At 43.0% G+C, this 27,602-nt stretch overlaps 1 protein-coding gene across 21 annotated transcripts in view; it reads left to right on the forward strand.

Annotated features, from left to right (window-relative positions):
• The window catches only part of KALRN (kalirin RhoGEF kinase), a 673,147-nt gene that overhangs the window by 578,389 nt on the left and 67,156 nt on the right, over positions 1-27,602 (forward strand). For 13 of the 21 annotated variants that reach the window (XM_040484739.1, XM_040484740.1, XM_040484745.1 and 10 more), the window contains 3 exons: positions 16,606-16,889; positions 18,092-18,196; positions 21,633-21,728. In XM_040484739.1, coding sequence (XP_040340673.1) covers positions 16,606-16,889; positions 18,092-18,196; positions 21,633-21,728 — 485 coding nt within the window. The remainder of the gene's footprint in view (positions 1-16,605; positions 16,890-18,091; positions 18,197-21,632; positions 21,729-27,602) is intronic. The other 8 variants (XM_040484741.1, XM_040484743.1, XM_040484763.1 and 5 more) reach the window with 3 other exon arrangements.

A 27,602-nucleotide genomic window follows, 5' to 3' on the forward strand; every position in this document is an offset into this window, starting at 1 on the left:
CTCTAAATCTGAAATTATGTCAAAATAAAAAGTTTTAAAGAAGCCATGGGATCGTACTTGTGAATCTCATCCCCTTGTAGGCCAGGCAGTGGGTTTTCCTGGCCATGTGCACTCTTAGTGTTGAATCTGGGCTCTGGGTCTGAGAAGGCAAGGGAGGATGGCCATGAGGGCACTGTTGTGTGAAGAACAGAGGAGAGAAATGTAGAATGAGACATTGCTCTTGGTTGGGAAGCTTAGACTGAACTCAGCTTGTTGGTTGCTTTTTTTCCAAGCCAGGTAACAAGGACCCAGAGAAAGACTCACTTGGCACAGGTGCTTGGGGGAAGCAGGGCCCGGTTAAGCCTGCAGGGTCTCAAACTACATTAAGCCCAGGACACTCTGTACCCTAATACTTTCTTTCCCACCCTCCACCCACCCCCCCCCCCCAGCACACAAAATGTAGTTTTCCCAAAAAAGGACACTGAAAACATAGCCATTGACCACCAGCCACTTATTTCTTCCTCCAGGTATGCAGCTTCCCCTCTTCTTCCCTTGGGTTCCCTAGGAGAGTTTCCATTGCAACATTTTTAGTTAAGTAGCGCTTAATTACAGTCTTAAACTTTCCAGTGTCACCCTGCTTAACTCTTTCACTCCGCCTCTATAATTAAGCCTGGCATGGCTAACTTTGGTTTAGGTTACTATTGAAGGGCATTGTAAGTTGAATCCAGGACAGGCTTCCTACTGACTTCTGGGAGACTCTGAGATAGCACGTAAGTCGAAAATAACTGGACTGTAACTTACCTCCTACTTTGGTGTTCATAAGATGTTTTAAGTCTGACTGGCAACCCTGCTGTCAGGATAGCCTCCTCAGAGTGTGATTCACCTTTTGTATTCTAGACTGAGTAGAATAATAGCCAAGATCAATGCTAACCACCTTGCTTTCTACAACATATTAATAGAATTCTGTAAATGTTTTATGTTCCCCTTGTGGAGTCATCATCTATATGGCATGTTAATTAGCATAGTAAAGATTCCAAGAAGTCTTGCAGTAAAGAAACAGGTAACTTTGTTTAACCCATCTTTAATTGCCTGAGCAACACAGAACATCTTAAGGAAAAGGATGCACTAGCCTATGTTGATAGTCACCTTGCTAAGTTTAAGGGATGAGCACCTCACCAACATTGACTTTTTCTTAGAGGTCTCTGGGCCTAAAAATACTCAGGCTCCAATGATTTATCATTCTCTGTCCTTAGCCATTCATCACTGACCATTTAATGAGCTCCTCTGTGCCCAAAGAGTTTGGGCTGGGGATACAAAGATGAAGGACATCTCTGTCCCCAAGGACTTTCCTCAGAGTTAGGGAGGTGAAGGCACATAAACAAGCATCTGTCAGCGCCAAATGAATGGTACAAGAGGTATTCTCAGAGAAAAAGGAGAACATGCTGGGCTTGGTCATCCAAGAAGTGGTAGGTAGGCTTTAGACAAGCAGAGAGGCTGCAGGGTGATATGAGAAATGAGGACCACACCATGGCTGCTGCAGCAAACTGACTAAATGAATTATTAGACTAAAGTGGGGGGTTCATCTAAAATCATCATCTTCAGAGGCATCCGGGTGGCTTAGTCCATTAAGCATCTGACTTCAGCTGAGGTCATGATCTCACAGTTCGTGGGTTTGTGCCCCACATCGGGCTCTATGCTGACAGCTCAGAGCCTGGAGCCCGCTTCGTATTCTGTGTCTCCCTCTCTCTCTGCTGCTTCCCTGCTTGTGCTCTCTCTCCCTCTCAAAAATAAATATGAAAAAAAAATTTTTAATCGTCATCTCTGCCCCTCCTTGGCTCACACACTCTCTCTCTCTCCCCACCCCTTACTCTCTCTCTCAAAAATAAATAAATATTAAAAATTTTTTAAAACATAAAAAATTAAAATCATCATCTTTAGGGGAGCATGGGTGGCTCAGTCAGTTAAGCGTCTGACTTCAGCTCAGGTCATGATCTCGCAGTCCCTGAGTTGAGCCCCATGTCAGGCTCTGTACTGACAGCTCAGATCCTGGAGCCTGCTTCAGATTCTGTGTCTCCCTCTCTCTCTTCCCCTCCCCTGCTCTGTCTCTCTCTTCCTCAAAAACAAATATATATTAAAACAAAAAACTAATGACCCAATGCTAATATCATCCTCAATGGAGAAAAACTGAGAGCTTTCCCCCTAAGGTTGGGAGCAAGACAGGGATGTCCACTCTCGCCACTGTTATTCAACATAGTATTGGAAGTCTTAGCCTCTGCAATCAGACAACACAAAGAAATAAAAGGCATCCAAATTGGCCAGGAGGAGGCCAAACCTTCACTCTTCGCAGATGACATGATACTCTATATGGAAAACCCAAAAGATTCCACCAAAAAACTGCTAGAACTGATTCATGAATTCAGCAAAGTTGCGGGATATAAAATCAATGCACAGAAATCGGTTGCATTCCTATACACCAACAATGAAGCGACAGAAAGAGAAATCACGGAATCGATCCCATTTACAGTTGCACAAAAAAACTATACAATACCTAGGAATAAATCTAACCAAAGAGGTTAAAAATCTATACACTGAGAACTATAGAAAGCTTATGAAAGAAATTGAAGAAGACACAAAAAAGTGGGAAAAGATTCCATGCTCCTGGATAGGAAGAACAAATATTGTTAAAATGTCCATATTACCCAAAGCAACATACATATTCAATGCAATCCCTATCAAAATAACACCAGCATTCTTCACAGAGCTAGAACAAACAATCCTAAAATTTGTATGGAACCAAAAAAGACCCCAAACAGCCAAAGCAATCTTGAAAAAGAAAACCAAAGCAGGAGGCATCACAATCCCAGACTTCAAGCTATACTACAAAGCTGTAATCATCAAGACAGTATGGTACTGGCACAAGAACAGACACTCAGACAAATGAAACAGAATAGATAACCCAGAAATGGACCCACAAATGTATGGCCAACTAATCTTTGACAAAGCAGAAAAGAATATCGAATGGAATAAAGACAGTCTCTTCAGCAAGTGGTGCTGGGAAAACTGGACAACAACCCGAAGAAGAATGAACCTGGGCCACTTTCTTACAACATACACAAAAATAAACTCAAAATGGATCAAAGACCTCAATGTAAGACAGGAAGCCATCAAAATTCTCGAGGAGAAAGCAGGCAAAAACCTCTTTGATCTTGACTGCAGCAACTTCTTACTCAACACGTCTCTGGAGGCAAGAGAAACAAAAGCAAAAATGAACTACTGGAACCTCATCAAAATAAAAACTTCTGCACAGCAAAGGAAACAATCAGCAAAACTAAAAGGCAACCGATGGAATGGGAGAAGATATTTGCAAATGACATATCAGATAAAGGGTTACTGTCCAAAATCTATAAAGAACTTATCAAACTCAACACCCAAAAAACAAAGAATCCAGTGAAGAAATGGGCAAAAGACATGAATGGACACTTCTCCAAGGAAGACATCCAGATGGCCAACCGACACATGAAAAAATCCTCAACATCACTCATCATCAGGGAAATACAAATCAAAACCACAATGAGATACCACCTCACACCTGTCAGAATGGCTAACATTAACAACTCAGGCAACAACAGATGCTGGCAAGGATGCAGAGAAAGAGGATCTCTTTTGCATTGTTGGTGGGAATGCAAGCTGGTGTAGCCACTCTGGAAAACAGTATGGAGGTTCCTCAAAAAACTAAAAATAGAACTACCCTACGACCCAGCAATTGCACTACTAGGCATTTATCCACGGGATACAGGTGTGCTGTTTTGAAGGGACACATGCACCCCTATTTTTATAGCAGCACTATCAACAATAGCCAAAGTATGGAAAGAGCCCAAATGTCCATCGATGGATGAATGGATAAAGAAAATGTGGTGTGTGTGTGTGTGTGTGTGTGTGTGTGTGTGTGTGTGTATCTGTGTGTGTATATGTGTATATATATATGTATATATTCACATATACATATATACATATATATACACACAGATATATATAGATATATAAATATAGATATAGATATAGATATAGATACACACATACATACAGTGGAGTATTACTCGGCAATCAAAAAGAATGAAATCTTGCCATTTGCAACTATGTGGACGGAACTGGAGGGTATTATGCTAAGTGAAATTAGTCAGAGAAAGACAAAAATCATATGACTTCACTCATATGAGGACTTAAAGAGACAAAACAGATGAACATAAAGGAAGGGAAACAAAAATAATATAAAAACAGGGAGGGGGACAAAACAGAAGAGACTCATAAATATGGAGAACAAACTGAGGGTTGCTGGAGGGGTTGTGGGAGGGGGGATGGGCTAAATGGGTAAGGGGCACTAAGGAATCTACTCCTGAAATCATTGTTGCACTATATGCTAACTAATTTGGATGTAAATTTAAAAAAATAAAAACTTTTAAATCATCATCTTGAAACTTGAGCATACATCAGAATTACTTGGAGGGCTTGTTAAAACACAGTGCTGGGTCACCCCCATAGATTCTAATTCAGTAGCTCCAGAATGGGACCCAGGAGTTTGTATTTCCAGCAAATTCCCAGATGATGCTTCCACTGTTGGTCTGAGGACCACAGTTTGGGAACCTCAGATTATCAAAGAAGGAAAGCTCGTAGAGCTGGAAAGGTGAGCAGGCCTGACCACAGAGTAGTTTAGTTTAAGTAGCAGGCTGACAAGTTTTTATATATATATATATATATATATATATATATATATATATATATACACACACACACACACACATACACACACACATACACATATATACACACATATATATGTATGTATATACATATATATACATACACACATACATATATACATATGTTTTTTTTTTTTTTTTTTTTTTTGAGAAAGAGAGCCCATGCAGAAGAGAAGGAGCAGAGAGAGAGGGAGAGCTAGAGAATCCCAAGCAGGCTCCACTCTGTCAGCACAGAGCCTGACCTTGGACTTGATCTCACAAACCGTGAGATCATGACCTGAGCCAAAATCAAGAGCCAAACACTCAACTGACTAAGCCACCCAGGGGCCTCTAGGTTTTATAGATCAAGTGATTTCTGTAGACCAATGTCATTGTTCTGGGAGCAGAGATATGTCAAATGGATAAGAGAAAGAGATTAGATGCAGAGGAATCCATTTGAGACTGTTACATAGGTTAAAAGATCTGAATTAGGGCAATGACAATAGGTACAGAAAGAAAAATATTCATGCAGAAGGTCTTTGTGAAGGAAGAGTCTGCTTCCAGTTGAATAAACCTGAAAGACAGCCTTGGTCATCATCTGAGAGAATCTTCAGTTACATGCAGTAATTTGTGTAATGTTAGTTTGAGGCTTGGGGGTTTTATTAGGGTTGAACTGGTTTATGTTCCCCCAACCTGAAAAGAAAAGTACAAAATGCTGCTATTTAAGTGAACAGCCTAAACTTTTTATGGAGCTCACTTAACCTACTGGAAGTCTTATTTGAAGGCCTAGGAGAAAACTGGGGTATAAATACATCCTGGACTCCAGAGTAGCCCTTTTTAACCAGAGAAATTTGGCTTACCTGCCATATATGGAGGTTAGGAGGGCTGAAAATTAAGCTGCAAGAAGATGTCTACCCCAGGCTTGGAACTTGGCAGGTGCCATGGGTCATGATTTGAGAACCCCCTTGTGCTCATCATATATCTTTATAGATGAAAGCTGATCTCAGATGACCTTGGTTCCAGTGGAGCCACTGATTCTTGTTGCCTTACCATGAGTAGAAACCATTTCTAAAATAAATTTCTGTGTTTAGGTTTTATATGAATGTGGCAATGTCCTTTCCTCGGTCTAGATTTGTGAAGTTTCACCGTGTTCTCTTGGTTATGTTTTGAGCAGCTCAGAAGCCTTTTAGGAGGATTTCCTACACTATACTGTAGAAAAAAAAAGGTACATTCCCTCTCTAGAAGCTGTGGACAAGTCTGGGGGAATGAAATGGGCATATAAATGGAAATGTCTAGAATGTTTACTCTTGGAAGAGCAGCAGATATGTTTTCACTGACTTTTGACAATCTGATATGTCAAGTTTCAGAATCCACCCCTTGGAATATAGAGAGGATTTTTAGCCCTTGACTTCCAAAGGCCACCAAAAAGGTACTGAACCAAGGGAGTCATTGTAGCAACATGTCACAGCAATGGACTGCGTGTTTAGAACATGCATATCTGGGATGGGAGGAAGGCACTGACTCATCGCCCTTTGAGGGCTCTCCTTACTCTGTGTCTGTTGGAGAGAATATTATACAAGGGAAACTAAGGGCAAGGAGACAGTGAGAACAAGCAGTTGGAAATAGTCACTTTACCCACTGTGTCCCATGGCAACCTGATGGGAATCAAGGTGGCAGGGGAGGCACTGAAGGAGCCAGCAGTGATTGAGTGAGATCTGGACCGAATTATAATAGAACTCGAAAGAGTTCATCTCAATTGAAGCCAGAGGTACTGGCTTTTCACCCCTGTGGAGATTGTTTAGTCTGTTGGAGAAGACCCTGATACTAAGAGCTAGTGCCCCAATGAGCTCTGAAGATGAAAAGAATTTCTGCCCTATGTGGAGCCACTGGATTTGGAATTCTCAGATCTCTGCACATTCTACCAGGTAGGATCAGCACTACAGACAGAGAAGAGAAGGGGACAAGGAAGTAGAAATGAACTAAACTGTAGCTCAATACAATGTGCCATTGAGGCTCAGAGTGATCCTTCATTTTGTACTCTTTGTTTAATGGGAAAAATCAGGAGTTCCAAATCCATAGGGATTTAGATATAAAAAAAAATTAGAGAAAACACGTGAAGTCTATGAGTGAGATAGAGTAGTGAGATAAAGAACGGTGGGTTGGCAAAGGGCTCATTGGAAAAGACATTCCTGAACTAAGTATAAAAGCAGTGTAACAAGCAGGAGGCAGGGGCTTGCACTGTGCATTTGAGACTTGACTATTGTGGAAGAGATGGGAGAAGGAGTATCCGGAGCCAAAAAGTGTTTGCCAAGTTTATTCGCAAGTTGTGGCAGGGGCAAATTGCAAGGGCTACAAGTTTTCTAGTGTTAAGAAACAATGCTTGTGGGTGCTCCTGGGTGGCTCAGTCTTGTTAAGCATCCATCCATTGATTTGGGCTCAGGTCATGATCTCACAGTACATGAGATCAAGCCCCAAGTTGGACTCTGTGCTGACAGCGCAGAGCCTGCTTGGGATTGTCTCTCTCCTCTCTCTCCGCCTCTCCCCCTGCGTGGGCACTCTCTCCTTCTCCCTCTCTTTCTCTCTCTCTGTCTCTTGTCTCTCTCTCTCATGTGTGCACATTCTATCTCTAAATAAATAAACATTAAAAAAACAAAACAATGTTTGTGGACCAGACTGATTGTCCCCCTTTCCCATGTCCTGTTATTGTCACTGTAGCCTGTAGCTTTCTTCATCCTCTGGCACCAAGTAGTCCAACCAAATGGCCAACCAAATGGCCAAGCAATGGTTTGCTGGGAAGCCAGCCATTCCAGGAACTGGTGATACATAGCCTTAGGACCTCAGCTAAATATGCACCCAGGAGTTTGGCTTTCAAAGCATTCCGCTAAAAGACCTGTCAGAGCCATCATCTTATGCCATGAGGGATATATTACTATTTACTGTAGATTTTGTGTTTCCATGCTTACAAACAATTGGATTTATGTATTTATTACCCAAAGAATTTTTATCCTTGACCTTCCCATCATCCCCTTCTCTAGATGTGCAATTTCCAGTGTGAGAAAAATGTATATATGATACTTCTATAATTTTTATATTAAGTAAATTATTTATAGCAAAGCCAAAGAAAACAGGAGTGTTTGGGTATCTAATCACTGCAAACAGATGTAATGAAATGCATTTGCCTTATATAGCTCAGGCCACAGAAGGCAATAAGGATGAGTTTATAATTATTCCTGTATCATTGGAAATCAAGTAAGACAGAAGAGCAGGGGGTTAAAGGGCTCTTCTGTAAATATCTGGTGGATTTTAGGAGTCTGCGTTTTCTTCCGATTTCAGCCACTGGAATCAAAGCTTCCAGTAGATTATTATAAATGCCAGAGGGACATTTGTAGACTCATTGACCATCTAGATAAAACAGGTATGATTGATATAGAACAACTATACTTCCTATCTTTTAGCAATTGAATAATACAATATGTCAAAAAAAAAAAAAAAAAAGCCAGCCTTTGGGATATGGTTGAGTACCATCACTGAACTGCAGCAGAATGGACTGAAAATTAGTTGTTGATTCTTCATTTCCATCCCTCAAGCCAGTATAGAAAACAGCTGGCCAGCTTAGTGGGTTGGTTACACACCCAGGGTGCTCACAGTCCACTGAAAGGTTTGGTGACCTTACACATGCGTATGCTCTCTGCAGGCCTACCCTAGGCCTTTAGAGGACAGTGTTCTTGGACTTTGGGGATACTAACCCCTCGAAAGTAATAGGACTCTCTTCTCATTTTGTCTAGGAGGTTCAATCCTTTATTTTCAGCTTACTTTGAGGTCAGTGTGAAGAAGGCTGATGAATCAGTATTTTATGATTGAAGAAAATCATAGAATAATGAAATAGTGGATGCAGTACTATGGAGGCAGCCATAGTCCTTTGACATGTCTTACATTTGCATTCTGTGATGGCTTGTGCAAAAATGTATTCTGCTTTCAGAATAGTTTTACAAATTTTATACCAGACCATAAACAGTAGAAGAAGCTTTTTTTTAAGGTGTAACATAAAAGTGAAATAAATATGAGTTGAAACTTTTTAAAAAGGAAACTAAATTTATAAATGGCTGTATTAAATATAGCACATTTCTTTTTTTTTAAGCTTATTTATTTATTTTGAGGGGAGGGAGGGGCAGGGAGAGAGGGAGAGAGAGAAGCCCAAGCAGGCAGCACAGAGCCCAACAGGGGGCCCGAACTCACGAACCATGAGCTTATGACCTGAGCTAAAATCAAGAGCCAGACGTCTAACCAACTGAGCCATCCAGGTGCCCCACCACATTTCTAGTATATTCAGTTACTATCCTTTTGTACACAATTATCTTCTATTTTGGTAGCTAATGAAGGTCTATCCAAGTAAGGAAGGACCATGTTTGACCTAGACAATGGATTTGTTAGGACGTGTTCAGTTGTGCCTGCTTTCATGGGTTTCGTTCCACTTTTCCTCTTCACATCAGACAGCCCTCATCTCCTGTACCGCTTAAAACATGCTGCTGTGATGAAATCATGGAGTCCTTATCCAAAGGCTTAAACCGATAACACTAACATGTTTATTCTAACCCCACGATGCTATTATTTGAGACCCTAATATCAAGAGTTGTTCAATTGGCCCTAAAATCCATCTGAAGCTCCCATTCTAAGAGACACCCTATAAAAGGAGGCATATGTCACTTCCAGGAAATAATAACCTGTGCTGCTTAAACTTCCAAATAGTGGGAAAGGGGGACAACTATGGCCACATAGCCCAAGGATATGGCCACCTTATTCTCAGAAAAGAGTGGTTCCCTGAAGTGAAGAGGGGAAAATGACACAGAATGGCAGCTGGTAGCATTAAGTGTTTCTTTGCTTTCAGGAGGCATGAATCTTTAAGGGTAAAAATGGCCTTAAATCATCTAGTCTAAGCTTTAGAAGACCATGAGATAGAATGAAGGAACATAGAGAATAAACTCACAGTCATGGACTTAGGGGAGCTTTTTATGGTTTTATTAATTTTTATTTAACTTCTATCGTGCTTCTATGGGTTTAAAGTGTTCTAAACACTTTACAAACATTAACTCCTTAATCTTAATGGCAACCCTATAGGGTAGATACTAATATTATCTTCAGTCACTGATGAGGAAACTGAGATACAGAGAGGTTAAGTAAATGGAACAGAGTCACACAGCTGGCCAGTGGTGGAGCCAGGCTTTGAGTGCATCCTGTCTAATCTGTCCCAGTGTCTGCCCCCTAGTTAGTGGCATAGAAGGGCCAGAAGCCAACTCATCTCTTTGTTGCAATCAATGACGAGGCACCAGTGGGTTGTTCTTAGGTCATACAAGCAAGGCAGGAACATTATATGAGCAGAGTTTCTCTTTTCATCAACTTCAACAAAAGATCATTAGGAGATGAGTGTTGAGGTCAAGAATTCTCTAGTCATCGGCTAAGCTTTGGAATGTGTTGTGTGACCATGCAGCCTGTCTTCTGTCAGGTGTTAAGGAGGAAATCAGATGGTTCAGAGAGGTGGCTTGGGATTTGAAGGAAGTAGGGATAACAAATAGTGTGCAAGTCTGAAGGATAAGCATCGGTTGTCGGTTTATTTATTTAGATTCTCTTGATTTCATTAGTATCTTTATATTCCCATGACCAATCAGCTAAGCTATCCCACTCAGAGCCTGTGAAAAGTTGGACCTTCAACCTCAGGGACTGCCCTGACAAGTTTTATATTTCCCCAGTTTGTGGCTAAGATACCAATTATAAGATGCATTTCCTACCAACCTAGAGGCACTGGTTTTTACCTTTTCATTACTTCTTGAGACATTTTACTTTAATCTCAATTTGTTTCCTTAAACTATGTGCTTTTGGGTAGGAAGGAGACATTTAATTTTTCCAGAGGAAAATTGTATGCTAGTGTACATAATGAAGCATCAAGGGGAATGCAGGAAGATAAGAATTCTTTTCTTTTTTTCCTTTCTTCTTTAAAAAAAAAAAATCAAGATCTAATTGACATATAACATTATATTAGTTGCAGGTGTACAACATCATGGTTCAGTATTTGTATCGTGAAATGATCACCACAATCAGTCTACCTAGCATCCATCATCACACATAAAAGGTTTTTTTTTTCTTTCCCTGTGATGAGAACTTTTAAGATTTATTCTCTCAGCAACTTGCAAATATATAATACAGCATTATTCAGTATGGTCACCATGCTGTACATTATATCCCCATGACTTATTTATTTTATACTGGAAGTTTGTATCTTTTGAACCTTCACCCATTTTGTGTACCCTCCTTCCCCAGCTCTAGCAACCAACAATATGTTCTCTGTATCTGTGAGTTTGAAGTTTGTTTGGTTTTTTACTTAGATTCCTCATATTAAGTGAGGTCATATGGTCTTTGTCTTTCTTTGTCTGACTTATTTCATTTAGCATAATGCCCTCAAGGTTCATCCACCTTACTTTTTGTGGCTAAATAATATTGCAATGTATACATTTACCACATTTTCTTGTTATTTATTTATTTATTTATTTATTTATTTATTTATTTATGAGAGAGTAGGGGAGGGCCAAAGGGGGGTGGGGAGAGAGGGAGAGGGAGGGAAGGAGGGAATCCCAAGCAGGCTTCACGCTCAGCATGGAGCCCAATACGGGGCTCAATCCCACAACCCTGGGATCATGACCTGAGCTGAAATCAAGAGTTGGGTGCTCAACCGACTGAGCCACCCAGGAGCCCTGTACATTTACACATTTTTTTTTAATCTATTCATCCTCTGATGGACACTTAGTTTGCCTCTATGTCTTGGGTATTATGAATACTGCTGCAATTAATACAGGAGTTTTAATATCTTTGTGAGTATTTTCATTTCTTTCAGATAAATACCCAGAAGTGGAATTTCTGGGTCATAGGGTAGTTCTGTTTTTAATTTTTTGAAGAACCTCCATACTGTTTTCCAGAGTGGCTGCACTAGTTTGCATTCCCACCAACAGTGCACAAGAGTTTCCTTTCTCCACATTCTCACCCAACACTCATTATCTCTTATCTTCTTGGTAATAACCATTGTAACAGGTGTGAGGTAGCATCTCATTGTGGTTTTGATTTGCATTTCTCTGATGAGTGATGTTGAGCATCTTTTCATGTACCTGCCGACCGTCTGTAGGTCCCGTTTGGAAAAAGGTCTGTTCAGATCCTCTGCCCATTTTTTAATCAGATTGTTTGCTATTGAGTTCTATGAGTCCTTTATATATTTTGGATATTAACCTCTCATCAGATACACGATTAGTAAATTTTTCTCCCACTTGGTAGATTGCCTTTTCATTTTGTTGATGATTTCCAGAAGATGAGAGGTTCCGTGCAGTGTTGGTGGGAGTAAATCAGGGTGCAATCTGGCAGTACCTAGTGAAGGTGGTGAGGTGTCTTCTCTAAAGCCCAGCCAGTCCACCTTGACATACATGCTCTGGATGCCGTAAAGTCGAGAGCAAGGTGTGTTCTCCTCAGTGTATGATCTGTACGTGGTAAAGGTTTGTCAGCCCTTTGTTTCCAGTCCACAGGGAGGTAAGTACAGAAATGGGAATAAGCATTTAGAAGCTTTTATAGCAATCTGACACATCCACCACATCGAAGAGTATGACTTTGTATTTTATAAAAGTATTGGTCTGAAACAGATTGGAAATAAGAAAAGTAGATCCTTGACTCCCTGACCACGAGTAGTTTGGAAAGCACTGCCCTGGAGGAATTCTCACAAATCTACAGAGACCTGTACCGGACTGCTTAAAATGAGTGTACGTGTGTGAACATCCTCAGTATCCATCATTAGGAAAATGTGTTACAAGCTCCACAATATGTCCTGTGAAAGAATATTATTCAACAATTAAAATCAATGAACTAGATCTACATGACTGAACATGGATAAATCTCAGATAATTTTGAATTAATGAGTATGTTGAAAAATGACATATTGGGATAATATAAAGAACACTGGATTCCCATACAAAGTAAATGGCTAACTACATGGACGGGAAAGATGCACACCAACTTGAGAAGGGAAGGGAAAGTGGTGGGTGTGACTGTGAACAGGTAGAAAAAAATTTAAAAGCTTCAACTGTATACACAGTATTTTCTTTTTTTAAAAAGCTGAAGGAAATATGGCAAAACATATTTACATTTATCATACCTAGATGGTGGGTACCTGGATGTTACATTTTTTCTACATTTTTATCTATCTTAAAAATGTCTCACAGTAAAATCAGCCTCAGAATGCGACTTTTTTCTGATCCAGAAAGCTAAGTTGAACATACTGGAACATCTGGGGAACTTGATTACGTACAATGCCCAGGGACACATTTGTTTTCCTTGTGACTTAAAACCAGATATTAGCCTTACAGACCCCTTCTATGCCGCAGGGCCGGAGAGGAAGCACTGGTTCAGAGTCCTGGGGCAGATGTAGCGATGCCTGACTTCTGGTCCTAGCTTTGTGATCAACTCATTTGCGACCGTGGATTTCTCATGTTTAAACCTTCATTGCTTTATCTGTAAAATTAGACAGTTTTCAGCATTGCAATTGTATAACTTGTATAAATCATGTATAAATGTATGTTTGAAATGTTAAATAGACATAGCAGCTTGATGTTCCTTTTACAATCATTATGAGGCTAAAGGGATACATGGAGTGAATACAGATGTAGGAATAAGATGAATATACGTGCAGTGGAGTCAGATCAGGATTTAAGTCTTGCCTGTCTGCCACTTAACCAACTATGAGCCTTGGTTTCCTGAAAAACTCTGATTTTCTGTTTCCTATGACCAGAATCCTAATAAATAGCACCTCCCTTAGCTTGGAATGGTTCAATAACAGTCTTATTGTTGCAGCTGTTACAAATCAGTCACTTAACTTTTGTGCCTGGAAAGGTACTAGAATAAAATCTCCATTGTCTGCTAATTGTAGACATCTTCCAAAGATGGGGTGAACATAGCATGCCAATTATTCTTTAAAGCCATAATAAAGTAAGTACAAATTTTCTAAATCGTGCCACATTCTTTTTTAATTTTTTTTTTACATGTTTATTTATTTTTGAGAGAGAAAGAGACAGAAAGTGAACGGGGGAGGGGCAGAGAGAGAGGGAGACACAGGATCCAAAATAGGTTCCAGGCTCTGAGCTGTCAGCAGAGAACACAATGTAGGACTTGAAGTCAGGAGCTATGAGATCATGACCTGAGCTGAAGTCTCATGCTTAACCAACTGAGCCACCCAGGCGCCCGTGCCACATTCTTTATAATCATGCATTCAAAGTAATTTAGTAAAAATTCTCATCACACACACACACACAAAGGTAAGTATATGAGATGGTGGGTGTTAACTAGATTTATTGTGATCATTTCACAACAGATACAAGTATCAAGTCATTGATGTACGCTTTGGACTAATACCATGTTATATGTCAATGATACCAAAACCAGAAAATAAAAACAGGAACAAACAAGAAACAAAGTAATTTAGAAATGGTCCTGTCTCCATTCAGGACCCTAACAGTGAATTATGGATTGCTTCCGACACGTGACTTCTCTTGTATGTGGGCTGTGATGAATGGCCCTAATTGTTTACACAGAGTAAACTTGAAACAACAAAAGTGAGACTACACTTGATTGTTAACCTGGACTCCTGTGAGCATTTGTACAGAATGCACCAAGGCAGAGCCACAGGACAGTGGGGAAGGACAGTCCATCAAGATTTGCATTTATGAATCTCGAAGTCACGCTATGCTTTGCGATGGAACAGGGAACCTGGAGAGCTGCCTACCCTGCCTAGTAACACAAGGCACGGTTAATGTGATTGGGCCTCTAGTTCTGCTGACACAGTATGTGCTGATTAAGTTTTTGAAGGCTTGGTTTCATAGAGCCATGTGCTATCACAGGGGTCTGGTGAATGAAAAGCTTTTGCAGCTTATCAGCAGAAAGATAACAGAAAGGCCTGGTTCCACTACCAGCCCTGGGGAGATGTGTATCACTCAGGCTTCTGAGAACAGGAGTTTGAGCCATACCAAACACTTCAGAAATAATGTCAACATACCCAGGACCACAGCCAGCAAGGAATTCCCTGAGATAAGATTACAACTTTGTCCTTAAAGGGACGCCAACCAAGTCAGCGGATCCCAAATGTTCCCTAAGCAGAGCAATCCTGTATATTATCCTTTATACCAGGGGACTTTAGGACCTCAATTTTTGTGCTACTAGATGCAAACGCTCAGGTGTTGTTTTCCAAAGTACACACAAAACTCTAGCAGTGTTGAAGAAGATCCCCGCAGGGTCAAGATCCTGAGCTTGCAGCCCTCAAGGTCAGCCAGTTGTAGAAGCTGGAGGCAGCTTTCTATTGGCAAAAAGGATTCATTCACCTTCTTATGGGATTTTGTTTCTTCTCTGTCGGCTACGTCTAGGCCAGAAGGCCTCTAAAGCCAGATTAGTCCTCCAGGCTGGGTCTAGGATGAAGTCGTTATAGGAAAAGATGATTCCGTCTTTGAGAGGAGTAGCTATAAAAAACCACTTCAGTCATTTGTTTCTATACCTAGTCATGTGTTTGGTTTAAATATCAGTATGCGAACTGGCACCGGGGCAGTGGGCCCATCAGGGGTCAAGGCAGAGCGGGTCAGGTATTCTCCCAAGACCATTTTTGCAGTGAGAAGCAGCAGCATGCAGAGAAGTGAGTTGTCTTTGATTTGTCATCCAGACACTTCTTGCTTTGGAGTGCCTCACATTCATTCCTCTGCACCCCTGTGCACAGCCCCAGTGTGGCCGTCTGGACTGACTCCTCCTTCCCAGGGCTATGCTGTCTATAGTTACCAGATGAATTAACAAACAAAAAAAAACCCTTTTTATTGTGTCCTTTATAAACCCTTTTATTGTGTCTCATAGTAAAGGTCACACATTATTTGATTATTAAATGACCTCACTAATACTTTCTATCCAGTTTCTCCTTCTCCATCAAATCTTTATTTCATTCAGAGGATCTACTTATTTGGGCTGTGTTCACTTTTCAATATTCGTACCTCTGTGCTTTTGTACCTGCTGTCACCCCCTTTTGAAATTCCTTCTCCCCTTCGTGAAGCCAATTCAGACCAATCCCGCCTACACTGATCTGACCTTCCTCTGAACTCTGCTAGCTTATCGCCTGAAGTCCATACCAGCCCTGTGGCAATTAATCACATACCACTTTGTGAATTTGTCTTTATTTTACATGCTCCGTCTTGCTCTTTCACTTTTCTTTCACACACTCTGTGTGTGTGTGTGTGTGTGTAGCTAGATAAGAGGACTTTTTTTTTTTTAATGTTTATTTTTGAGACAGAGAGAGACAGAGCATGAACGGGGGAGGGTCAGAGAGAGGGAGACACAGAATCTGAAACAGGCTCCAGGCTCTGAGCTGTCAGCACAGAGCCCGACGCGGGGCTCGAACTCACGGACCGCGAGATCATGACCTGAGCCGAAGTCGGCCGCCTAACCGACTGAGCCACCCAGGCGCCCCAAGAGGTCTTTGAAAATAAAACCTACGTCTTATACGTCTTTAAAATACACTACCTAATAGGTGCTCCCTGACATTGTTTTTGGTTGGTGATTCTTGCTTAGGATTTTAATTTTGTTTCAATGAAGGTAGGATTCTTTGTCTTCTCTTCACTCCTATATCCACAGAACCTGGAACAGTGCCTTGCACATTAAAAATTGATGTCAGCTGTTACTACCCTCTAGCGAGGGTTGCCTTGACCAGGGTCTGCAGCTGGCCTTGACATTCTGCCTTGTATCCTAGCTTCCTGAGGATGGAGTTGTCTTACTCCCAGGCCAGCCACTCCCTTAACCGCCTCTGACATGGCTATGTCTGTCTGTTCTTTCTCCTCAGATGCATACTCCCATTCCTCAAGTGAAAACGGAGGCAAGTCTGAGTCAGTGGCCAACCTGCAGTCTCAGCCCTCCCTGAACTCCATCCACAGCTCCCCCGGTCCCAAGCGTTCCACTAACACCCTTAAGAAGTGGCTGACGAGCCCCGTGCGCCGGCTCAACAGCGGGAAAGCAGATGGAAATATCAAGAAGCAGAAGAAAGTACGAGATGGCCGGAAGAGCTTCGACCTGGGATCTCCCAAGCCTGGGGATGAGACGACCCCTCAGGGAGACAGTGCAGATGAGGTACTTCCACGTGGCCCTGGAGCCTCCCTCAGGAGGGGGCTTCTGACATACATCCTTCCTGGAACCTTCTGAGGCATCCTTCCGTGGGTTCTGTAAACCAGCCAGTCCCTAGTCCCCAGGAGTTTGTGTTCTTGAACCCAAGTGATCTGAGCTTTTGTACTAACAAGACCTTGCCAGTCTGATGTGTGACCAATTCAGAGACTGGCACATAGAATTTCCAGCAGATAGCCAACATCTTGCCAGATTTGGAGATAGGGGCGTGGGCCTAAAGGGAGTCATCTGGTCACCTAATCCCCTACCTCTACTAAGGACTACATCAAAACCTGCTAGTTGAGAATAAGAATAAAAGCTGAGAGATTATAGCTGTTTTCAAGTATCTAGAGCAGTGCCACATATGAAAGGGAGTGGACAACTCCATGTTGCTCCAGATGGGAGAATTATGAGTAACAGGTGAAGGTTTACAGAAGGCAAGGTTTCAGCTCAAAGAGTGACTTTAATGGGGGTCAACCAGTGATGAGGTAGGCTGTCATGAAAGCGAATGGACACCTGTGCTAGAAGGGGTGGGGATACCACATGACCTCACAAAGCAGTCGGAGAGGTCCCTGTGTTAGCCCAGAGGTCAGACCAGGTGACCTCTGAAGTCCCTTTCAGAGCTGAGGTTCTGTAATTAAAATACAGTGGGTATGTTTTAGTTGAGAGAATGAGAGCTATTTTTTTTTTTTCTGGCAAACCCACTCTAGTCCCTGATGTGGCTAAGCAATTCTCCCTGCTGTGTAACCAGACTCTCTTTGTAATTTCATGCTATCCGCCCTTTCTCCTTCTGAGAATGACAGCAGAGCCTGGTGATATTCAGATTGTGGTTTAATAGTCCTTCAAAAGCTTAAAAAGTTAGGCTCTCTCTGACCACTCTCAGCTTTTCCTTTTCCTGGCTAATCAATGAGGTAGATGTTTCTCGTGTGTGTGTGTGTGTGTGTGTGTGTGTGTGTGTGTGTGTGTGTGTCCCTATTTGAACCTCACTGTCCTTTGAGATAAGAAGGTGTACCCATTCCGCAGAGGAGGGCAGTGAGGCTGAAAAAATAGGGATGTATTGAGAAAGGAGATCTTACATGTTGCTTTTTTAAAAATTCTAAGTCCTGAACCATTGATATCTTTAACTGTATAATACATATGACTGTATGACTAATACTGCCCTTTTGTTCTAGAAGAACAAGAAAGGATGGGGTGAAGATGAGCCAGATGAAGAGTCACACACCCCCCTCCCTCCACCTATGAAGATCTTTGACAATGACCCTACGCAGGACGAGATGGTAGGATTTCCTTACTTTCTGATCTGAAAGAACAATGTGTAATACATGGCGATTTTGTTGTGTGTGTGCGGTGGGGGTAGTAATACTCTCTCTTCCTTGTTATCTCTCCGAATCCATGGTGATGTAGGTTCCCTCTGTATTCGGTAGGTGTCCCCGCCCCCAGCCCTGGAGGTCTGATTTCATTCTGGGCAGGGTAGGGGCATGCAGAAGTGGGAATCTGTCTGGTCTCTCCTCCTGTTGATGAAGGGTAATGACTCTGTCTTTGGAAGCTATAGATCCCAAAAGAAACTGTTTGTCTCAAAAGGAATCTGAGGTGGTTCCAGGCCGTGATCACTTTGTTGCACCTGACTTCCGACTTCTGTTTTGGTTGATTGTTTTTCCCTATACTCAACTCTAAAATCCAAATAATGGTAACTTCCAGTCAGCCCCGGTGGTATGAAAATTCCACAAGTACCGCGTAAGGGATGGAGGCGCTGCTGAGGGGAGGCTGCCGGCAAAGGCGGGAGAGCCTAAGGTGCAGGCTGCCACATTCTTGGTGTTACAGAATTCCCTGAGTCACCAGCATGCATAGGCTCACAGGTGTCCGAAGTGTGGATGTCTCCAAGGGCTCTAATCGCAGAGCGATCGCCCCGATGGCTCTAGAGCAGAGGCTCGGCTTGGATGTGCTTCCAAGTGTGCTGGCCGAGACGTGGGCTGCTCTAACTGCGTGCTCTGTCACTCATCTTGCTTGCAAACCATGCTTTCACCTCACTGGGTTTTTCCTGCCTTCTCTTAGTGTTGCTATCCTGTTGGGTTTGACAGGTTGGAGTGGTGGTTTCAGGTTTCAATGGTGCTTTACATTTTCTTTTCAGAGTGGTTTGTGGTCGTGGTGGTGGTGGTGGTGGTGGCCTAGCCATCCCTCTGGGGTCTCCTTGTACTGTCTACTGCCCTGCCTTGTAGTAGCACAGCCTCCCCTAAGGTGGTGAGCCCAGGCTGGGCAGGGAACACATCTTGACAACATCACCTGGGATACAATTCAGAAAGTACTGTTTGCCGATGCTTCAGCATTTCTGGTGATGTCCCCATTCTTGTTTTAATTCCCTCTGCTTTGCATTTGGGTCATTATTAACCCACAGACATTAATTGAGGTCTTCCTGGGTGCCATGCTAGAGGGACAGATTCTAGGGACAGGATGATGACTGAGATGACTGAGATGCCCCCCTCTGTGGACTCAATCATGAGAGGTGCACAGTTGTGTGGCCCCTCCTAAGGTGACGTTGGTGGCCCTGACTCTTAACTTTTGGAAGGAAAAGTGTCAGGAAGCATGGCGTGATGCCCATCCTAGATTCCCAGGGGCAGAAATGCCCGTGCTTCACACTGAGATCAGAATGAGAACCAACCTGCTGCGTTCCCAGAGGCCTATCCTTGTAAAATGTTCCACAAACAGTGACAGCATATGTGGGGAGTGGGGAGCTCATGTGACTGTATCTGCCACCCCACACAGCACAGCCCTCCACACGGAGGTGCCAGCTTGCGTAAGATAAGTAAAGGTCACGAACCCTCTCCCTCAAATTCCCTCAAACACAGCTTGTTTTGGGAAAGAGGATGTTATGTTGTTTCTGGATAATCTTTAACTGAAAATGCAGACTTACCCCAAACATTCGTGTAGGCTTTTTGTTATCCGGAAAGAGGGCAGACACATTAGCCCTCCTCAGTCCTGCTTGTTTGATTCCCAGAAATTTGTTTCTCTGAAATATTTGCTAAGCCTCAGAACTTCTAGCAAATGGAGTTGAACTTACTAAGTAATTTTTACAACAGTCTATGAGGAATTTTTAAGTCTACCTATTGTAATGTTACCTGATCACCTTGATTCTCCATGTTTCCTTCTAATAACTGTTCATATGCATGTGTGTTTTATTTTTATCATTTTAATATGCACATCTTATGTTCAATGCTTTCCTTAGTATTTTTCTAAAATTGTGTTGATTTTACCTTCGTAAGTGTGATTTTAATAGCTGGGGACAGTGTCACTTATTTGATGTGCCATAATTTGCTTGACCAGCCTGTTTTGGGATATCCTGGGGTGTTTTCAGTTTTTGCTCTCCTAGATAACACTGCTACAGATCATTTTGTACATACAGCATTTGTTCTTTTGACGTCTGTCCTTGGAATAAGTTCCCAGGGGTAGGATTACTAAATCAAAAATTTGATAGCTTGGATTTCCAAACAAACTTAACCTCCTTTCCTGCATTCTCCAGAAGAGGAAAAAGAGTGTTGTTCTATCTCCTTAATTACATTTATTTGGCTTTTTTCTTTTTACCCCATCTCCGAAGCAAAGACCTAAACTAACTTTTAAATTAGACAACAAGTAGCTTCCTTTTTGAAACTCTTCCCCCTAACTTAAGGGACAAACTTGAAGCCAGACTGTGGCCGGAACAGTCAGCTTTTTACCCTTGCAGTGATCAGTGTCAGACGCTGAAGGAGCATGTGTCCCGGGCCCTCTGTTTTGCCTTCTGCTTTGCTCTGCCAGGGGGGAAAGCTCATACATGCATGCAGGGTTAACCATTTCTCCCCAGTTTCTTCTCAAGTAGGAGAAGAAAGACAAAAACCACTGTCCCTCCATGAGCAGGATTCCCCAAACCAATGACGAAACAGCCACATAGACCAGTCCCTATTGCTGATACGGGGGGATGGGCAGCAGGCCCTTGGCTTGAACCTCCTTTACTGTGAACAGGATAGTCCTTGGTCACTTCAGCAAGACACACAGAACTCCTTGGTAAAATCGTTTATTACATCCTGGTGTTCCAGTTAGGGACCTTACCAGAAGCAGCTGTGTGTGTGTGTGTGTGTGTGTGTGTGTGTGTGTGTGTGTGCGCGCGCGCGCTGTGTGTATGTGTGAATGCATGTGCACACATGTGAGTGGGGAGGGGGTTTCTAGCTTCCTGGTCTTTAAGTGCTCTGCCCTTGAATTTTTGTTTGATACACACTGAAGATCTATATTTTAAATCTGTATTTGACTAAAGCAAAAACAATTTCTTTGGATACATTTGAGGCTAGGTTTATGGACTCCTTTCATACCCTGGAACGGCAATGGGCAGCCCTTTAACAACCAAAATTCTGTCTGTCCCTCTCTCCTGTTGCTGACAGTGGGTACAGCCCTTACATTTGGCCCCCCAGGAACTCAGCAAACCCTGCCCTCAGCTGCTCCAGAAGCCTGCCTAAGGAGAGCCTAGTCCCATGCCTGCTTTGCTGCTGGCCAGAACTCCTGACAAGGGGACAGGCGGGCCTGTCCCCATACCCACACTGCCTTCTATCTCCCTCTGTGATCTCTTCCCTCTAAACATAAAGCTTTGCTTCCCTTGCCTGCCTTGAGCTTTGGACTTGCTGTTTTGCTTCCTAATTGCTATTCCTCATTCCTTGCTAATCTGCTTTTCCTTTGCTGCTCAATGTCTTGCAGTCCTCCTCTTTGCTAGCAGCCCGGCAGGCTTCCACTGAAGTACCTTCTGCTGCAGACCTTGTCAGTGCAATAGAACAATTGGTCAAAAGCAAGCTGGTAAGTGGGGGTCCTGGAGGCAGTTCTGCGTGTGTGTTACCTCCATGCGGCTCCCAGGGCCTGGCGTCTATGTGCCGTGTCCTCCTTTGTGCCTATCCCCATTCCTCCTATAGGATTGTTTCTGGCTGATGATTGTTTCTAAAAACCTTTGCCCCAAAGCCTGTTTTTGTTTTTTGTTTTTTGGTTTTTGGTTTTGGAATGGGCATAGGCATTTAACAGGCCCTTTGGGGACTGTGGCATTGATGAAAGGAAAAAAGTATCCAAGACAAAATAGCCTTCCTGTGAGACCAGTCCACTGGCCTACAGGGACGCGGCATTTGGACAGTGACTGATGTATGTCTGGTTAGCCCTGAAGCTAACTTGGCTGCTGAGACACAGAACATGGATTGGATCTTTGAAAGCACCAGGTAATTTTATTCGGGGACCCCAGACAATTTTCTAGCTTGCAGAGTCTGCAAGATTGCTAATTATAAAGGGGAATGGGCAAAAGGGTATGGATGCCTGAGCACAAGAGATCAGGGGTGTTGGTGCATACTCCATTCATGGGGGCAAACCAAACTTCTACCACTGAACACTAGCCTAGCTTGTGACTGTCTCAAGGGCCAATCGGACCACTGCAGAGAAGGGTTCTGGGTCTGGCTGCTGTAGGTTTTGGCACCACGATGGTGAAAGAGCTCGTGTTTGGATAATGCTCTTCCTCTACTCCATGTTGGTACACTGACCCGTACCCCTAAAGGATGACAATTTGAAGCGTTTTCATTGCCTTCACTCTCATCCAGGTTTGGGGTTTCCTGCAACTCTCATGAGGATAATGACTGACTTCTGTCAGGCAGTCCTGCTAATCGGCACCATTTGCACCCTTCTCCCCTTGGCCCAGGAATTAGAGGAAAATGATAGATGCTGTGCCGATGACACTGCCTGATAATAATTCTGATTATAGTATCTCGCTTTTCAAATCTCGCAGCTTAGAGAGTACCCATGAAATTCAACACATGACTTTCTTCTTCTCCTTCTAAGTTGTCCTTCCTAACTTAGAGTAGTTCAGCTGATGTCTTTAGTAGCTGTGTCCAGCTCTTGAAAGTTGTCCATTTTCCACACCACCCTCCCTGCCTCGCTGGTGGGATTTCAGTGCTCTCGTGGGCACTGCACTGGCTTCTTAAAGCTCGCCTCTCTGCCCACTGCCTCTCCTTTCCTCACACACCCTCCTCGTTCTCCAAATACCATTAAATTTTTTTTCCCCTTTTACCACCGGAGCCTGAGCCCTGACCTCATGCCTGGACTGTTGCAGTACTTGTTTGATCTTCCCCTGCCCCAGTCAGCCTCCCCCCACCCCTGGGGCCTCGGTCCCCTGGTGGGTCTTCTACTGCAATTACCCCCCCTCCTCAATGAAGGCTCACTGCCTCCCTCTTGCCTACATGAGCAGTCCTCTCCAACGGGAGAAGTGCCTTTAGGTACACGAGACACTTTACTGAGGTATACAGGAAGACAATTTCAGAATCTCTTCATCTCATTTCAAAATTATTTGGGGTATATTTTATTACATACATAAGGATAACACAGCAGTCCAGAAATGTAATTTATAAATAGGTTACATGTTTTGGCAATGCATGACCAAAATTGTGCCTATTGATAGACGTATACAATCAAAGATGAAAGATAAATATAGATAAAGTTCACACTTATCCTGTATTCTAATGTTTGGTAGCCGGCCTACACCCACTTATTTATTCTGGTTGATGAACTCTGCTCCAACTGAATTGTTTCCCTCACTGTCCCCAAACATGCACTTGGCTTTCCTCTCTCCAAGTTTCTGTTCATACCACCACCCTACTTCTCTGGAATGTTCCCCCACTCGTTCTTGCTTTCTAAAGCATAACAGTCCTTCAAGGCCCCACTGGGATCTCATCTCTCCAAAAGGGCTTCCCTGACCAGCCCGGGCCAGATTTCTTCTGCAGCCCCATGGCAATTACTATGTAAGCCACCTGCTGCCGGGGACAGCTCTTAGATAGTTCCGTTGGGTTATTTGTTGAAGTGTCTTAATCTCTTCATTGCCTTCATCTTCACAGCTTCCATACCCAGCTAGATGATCGGTCATTTAGGACATTTTCTTCTCCTCCATTAACACACAGGAATCTTTCACACTCACAGTTTCATCAGTACACACTTATTTCCAAAAGGTTATATTTTCCTATATTTTGGATTACCTGTATCCTGCTCTTTGTGCTCACCTTAGCACTGCTGGGAATCCCTGCAGACCTCTGGTTATGTAGTTGCCGTGTCTGGTGTTAAACAGGTAAGTGCAGATATTGAGAAGCCCCATAAGAGCAAGTCTCCCAGAAGAGAGGGGGCATAGGATGGAGTCGATTAGCCCCGTAACAGGCTTTCAGCAAATGTCTGTGAGACAAGTGGTTTTTTTGTGGTGCGTTTCCCATAAGAAGAACTTTAACTTCCTCCTCCACCAATAATTACTTCTTGAGGACCTGCGGTGAACCCAGAATTAGAGAGATTTCTTTGGCCAAACATGTGAAACCAAGCCCATATCATGGAGAGGAATGAGGGAACGGTAATTTGGTTTCTCAGAATCTTCTCACCAAAATTTTGCCCTCTCCTTTGCCCTCTCCTCTGCTTTCTCTTTCTTCCCATCCTAGTATGTATCCACTGTGGGAATAGCAGTGAAGCAACGGTGGGTGGTTGTTTGCCCTGCCACGTTTGGAAATCCTGAGTTGCATTCTTACTTCTGAGACGTGTATTTTTATTCCTCATTAGCTCTTTAGCTTAAAAGAGGGTAGGATCTAGGAGCGCCTGGGTGGCTCAGCAGGTTAAGGGTCTGACTTCAGCTCAGGTCATGATTTTGCGGTTCGTGAGTTTGAGCCCCACGTCAGGGTCTGTGATGACAGCTCGGAACCTGGAGCCTGCTTCAGATTCTGGGTCTCTCTCTCTCTCTCTCTCTCTCTCTCTCTCTCTCTCTGCCCCTCCCCCCGCCTGTGCTCTGTCTCTCTCAAAAAATGAATTAATATTTAAAATTTTTTTAAAAAGAGGGTAGGATCCAGAACCTATGAAAGTTCTGGAGTTTTTATTTGACTGTAAGTTCAACAGTGTGACTGCTACCAAAATAGCTTGTGTGGTCATAGGCTAGGTTAACGAAAGTACAGTGTACAATCAAGGAAAGTAATAGCTCCATTGTAGTCAAAGTTCTTTAGCCCATACCGGTCATGAGTAGTGTGGGAGTCATGTATCAGGCTCTGAATGCTGCATTCTGAAGTGTTCTTGAACTCAGTGAAAGGGCCCCAGAGGAGATAGCCAGTACCATGTGGTCCGTATCCTTTGAAGGAAAGTTGAAGACACTGGGTTAAGTATGGGGAGAAGTTAGGAGAGAGAAGGCTCATGAGAGCTATCCTGACATAATTGAGGACTGCTGTGGGAAAGAAGAGTTGGTGTCACTCTTTGTTGCTCCAGAGGGTGGAGCCTAGACCTGTGGGTAGAAGTTATCTTAGTTCAGTATAGCATGAACTAGTAAGTTCCTTTCCAGTGTACAGGCTGGAAGTTTTACAGGAGCATCTAGTGTACTTGGACTTTTATATCTAGGGCTTGGATTCTTTCTGCTTTCTTTTTCGGTTGCTCCAGAGGTAGCACCAAACTCTGCTCCACCCAAAAGTCCTGAGATCCCTTGTGTCTCTGAGTCCCAGAGCCGTCCTTGGTGCTTTATGGTCACATGGTCATGGCTGCACTGAGGCGGCTGCCCCAGAGGTACCATCTCCGCTGAGCGGCTGGTAGGAAGCAAGGGTAGGTGTCCTCTAGCTCACCTGCAATGCAGATAAAGCCCTTGAAGTTCCCCCACAACCTCCTTTGGCAAGTCCCTCTGGACATTAATGGCCACTGGAGTTCTTCTCTGCCAGCCCTGGTCTTTAATCACTGCTTTTATTTACCAGGAGAAGACGCCCTCCCACCTCTCCCCAAATAGAGCTAACGCATTTTTTTCCACATTTTGTATTAAGGTATAGTCTCTAACTCCAAGCCAGGTACAAGGACTCCCCCCTTCTTTTCCTGTGTGATCTTTGTTTTTACTTTTTTAAGTAACCTATACCCCCAACATAGGGCTCAAACTGACGACCCTGAGACCAAGAGTCACATACATGCTCTACTGACTGAGCCAGCCAGGTGCCCCTCCCTGTGTGATTTTTAATAAAGCTTTTCCTAGATGTGTGGACTGGTGGTGGCAGTGGTGGGTGTGTAAGAAATCATAGATCTAGCTGGTAGTCCTGCCTCTGCTACTTTACTGTGTAGCCTTGGGCAAGTTACTTAGTCTACTGGGGCCTCTCTTTATCTCCTTTATCAGCAGTGAGGATTCTGTCCACCTGAATCTTAGCTCAAAAGAGATACCATGATGATTGAGTAGGTGTGAATGCGCTTTGTAAAATGATAAGTAAGCATCCTACAAATGTTAGCTCTTAGCCACCTCATCTGTACTCTGAATGGCAGGGAAAGGGAACAGTGTCATCCCTTTATCTCCCACAGCCCTGTTCGAGTCATTGGAGCATAGAATGTGTCAGCCAATAGATTGCTGGTTGGATGAAAGTTGCAGGGTGATAGCTTAACAATCTATATGACTTGGTTTTATCCCTCAAGCTTGAGGAACAAGAGCTTCCTGGCCATGTGAAAATGTGTCTTTGAACTTGTGTCTCTAAACAGCCACAGGATTTCACAACCTGCCTGAGATGAAAGATCAAGCCTCCTCCCTGAGCCCTTGTCCTCAGGTGGCATGTCACAATAGTTTATTGGGCTTGGGAAGGTACCAATGGCCCCTTGACTGATAATCCCCTGCCTTTGGGGGAGGGGCTGCCCGGGATTGAGCTCCTGTTCAGTCTGCCTGGTAGCCTGGCATCCTAAAATGTGTCTACCTGCTTCCGCAAGACTTCCTGCCCTCTGATTCTCCTACTTTGATAGCATTCACCTCCCGAGACCAGCCATGTGGGCCGAGAAACATGTCTAGGGCCAGGCCGCATCTGTGTGTGTGCTTTGCATTCTATTAGGTGAATCAGCCTGCTTTCTCAGTGGCAATCTAGTTGGCCAAGTTCAGAGCCCAGAGAAGAGGAAATAATGGCTGCATCACACCCACCCATGGTGGAGGTGTGTGTTTTCAGGAACTGGGTTCCTCCGGCATCCCTCGATGGAAAAGTTTCAATTTCCACCAAAAAAAATTTTAAGGCAGTCACAAACCTGAAATGTCATTTGCCTGAAAAGTCCAGACTTTAGTTTTTCTCCTATACAGTTATCTTCCCCACCCCCACCCTTAATTTGTCTGGAAATGACTATGATCTAATACTTTTTGTCCAGAGAATGTTATACAAATTTTTAGAAAACGGTGGGGCTGATAAGAGGTTGGTGTGCTGCCGGGTGCCGGACCAGCACCCTTTTCCTGTTTTATCAGATGACCTTTGATCACTCCCCAAGAGTCCCACAGTACATTCAATAAATTCTCGGAGTCCTACTGTGTGCCAGCTCTGAGATCAAGCATAGAATCTTCCATAATGAAGCTCACAGTCTAGGGTTAGTGCTCACAATGCTCTCCTGCCTGGACTATTAGAATATTTTTCTCCCTGATTTCAGTATGACATCTGTCTACATGACTATCAGACAGATTTTCTTTCTTTTTTTAAAAGAACTTTTTAATAGTTCTTTTCTTTTTTACTAATAAAATAAGAATATGCTTATTCAAGAAAAATTGGAATAATAACAAGAATATAAACACAAATTATATCTCTGATAATTATCATCTAGACATATTCAGTGCTAAATATTGATACATTTTCTCCTAGACCCTTTGAAAAATAATGTAGTTAATCAGAATACAGACAAATCCTTTTTTGCCTTACT

The sequence above is a fragment of the Herpailurus yagouaroundi genome, unplaced genomic scaffold, assembly GCF_014898765.1.
Source record: "Herpailurus yagouaroundi ecotype Mexico unplaced genomic scaffold, PumYag 162, whole genome shotgun sequence".
In the NCBI taxonomy this organism is placed as follows: domain Eukaryota; kingdom Metazoa; phylum Chordata; class Mammalia; order Carnivora; family Felidae; genus Herpailurus; species Herpailurus yagouaroundi.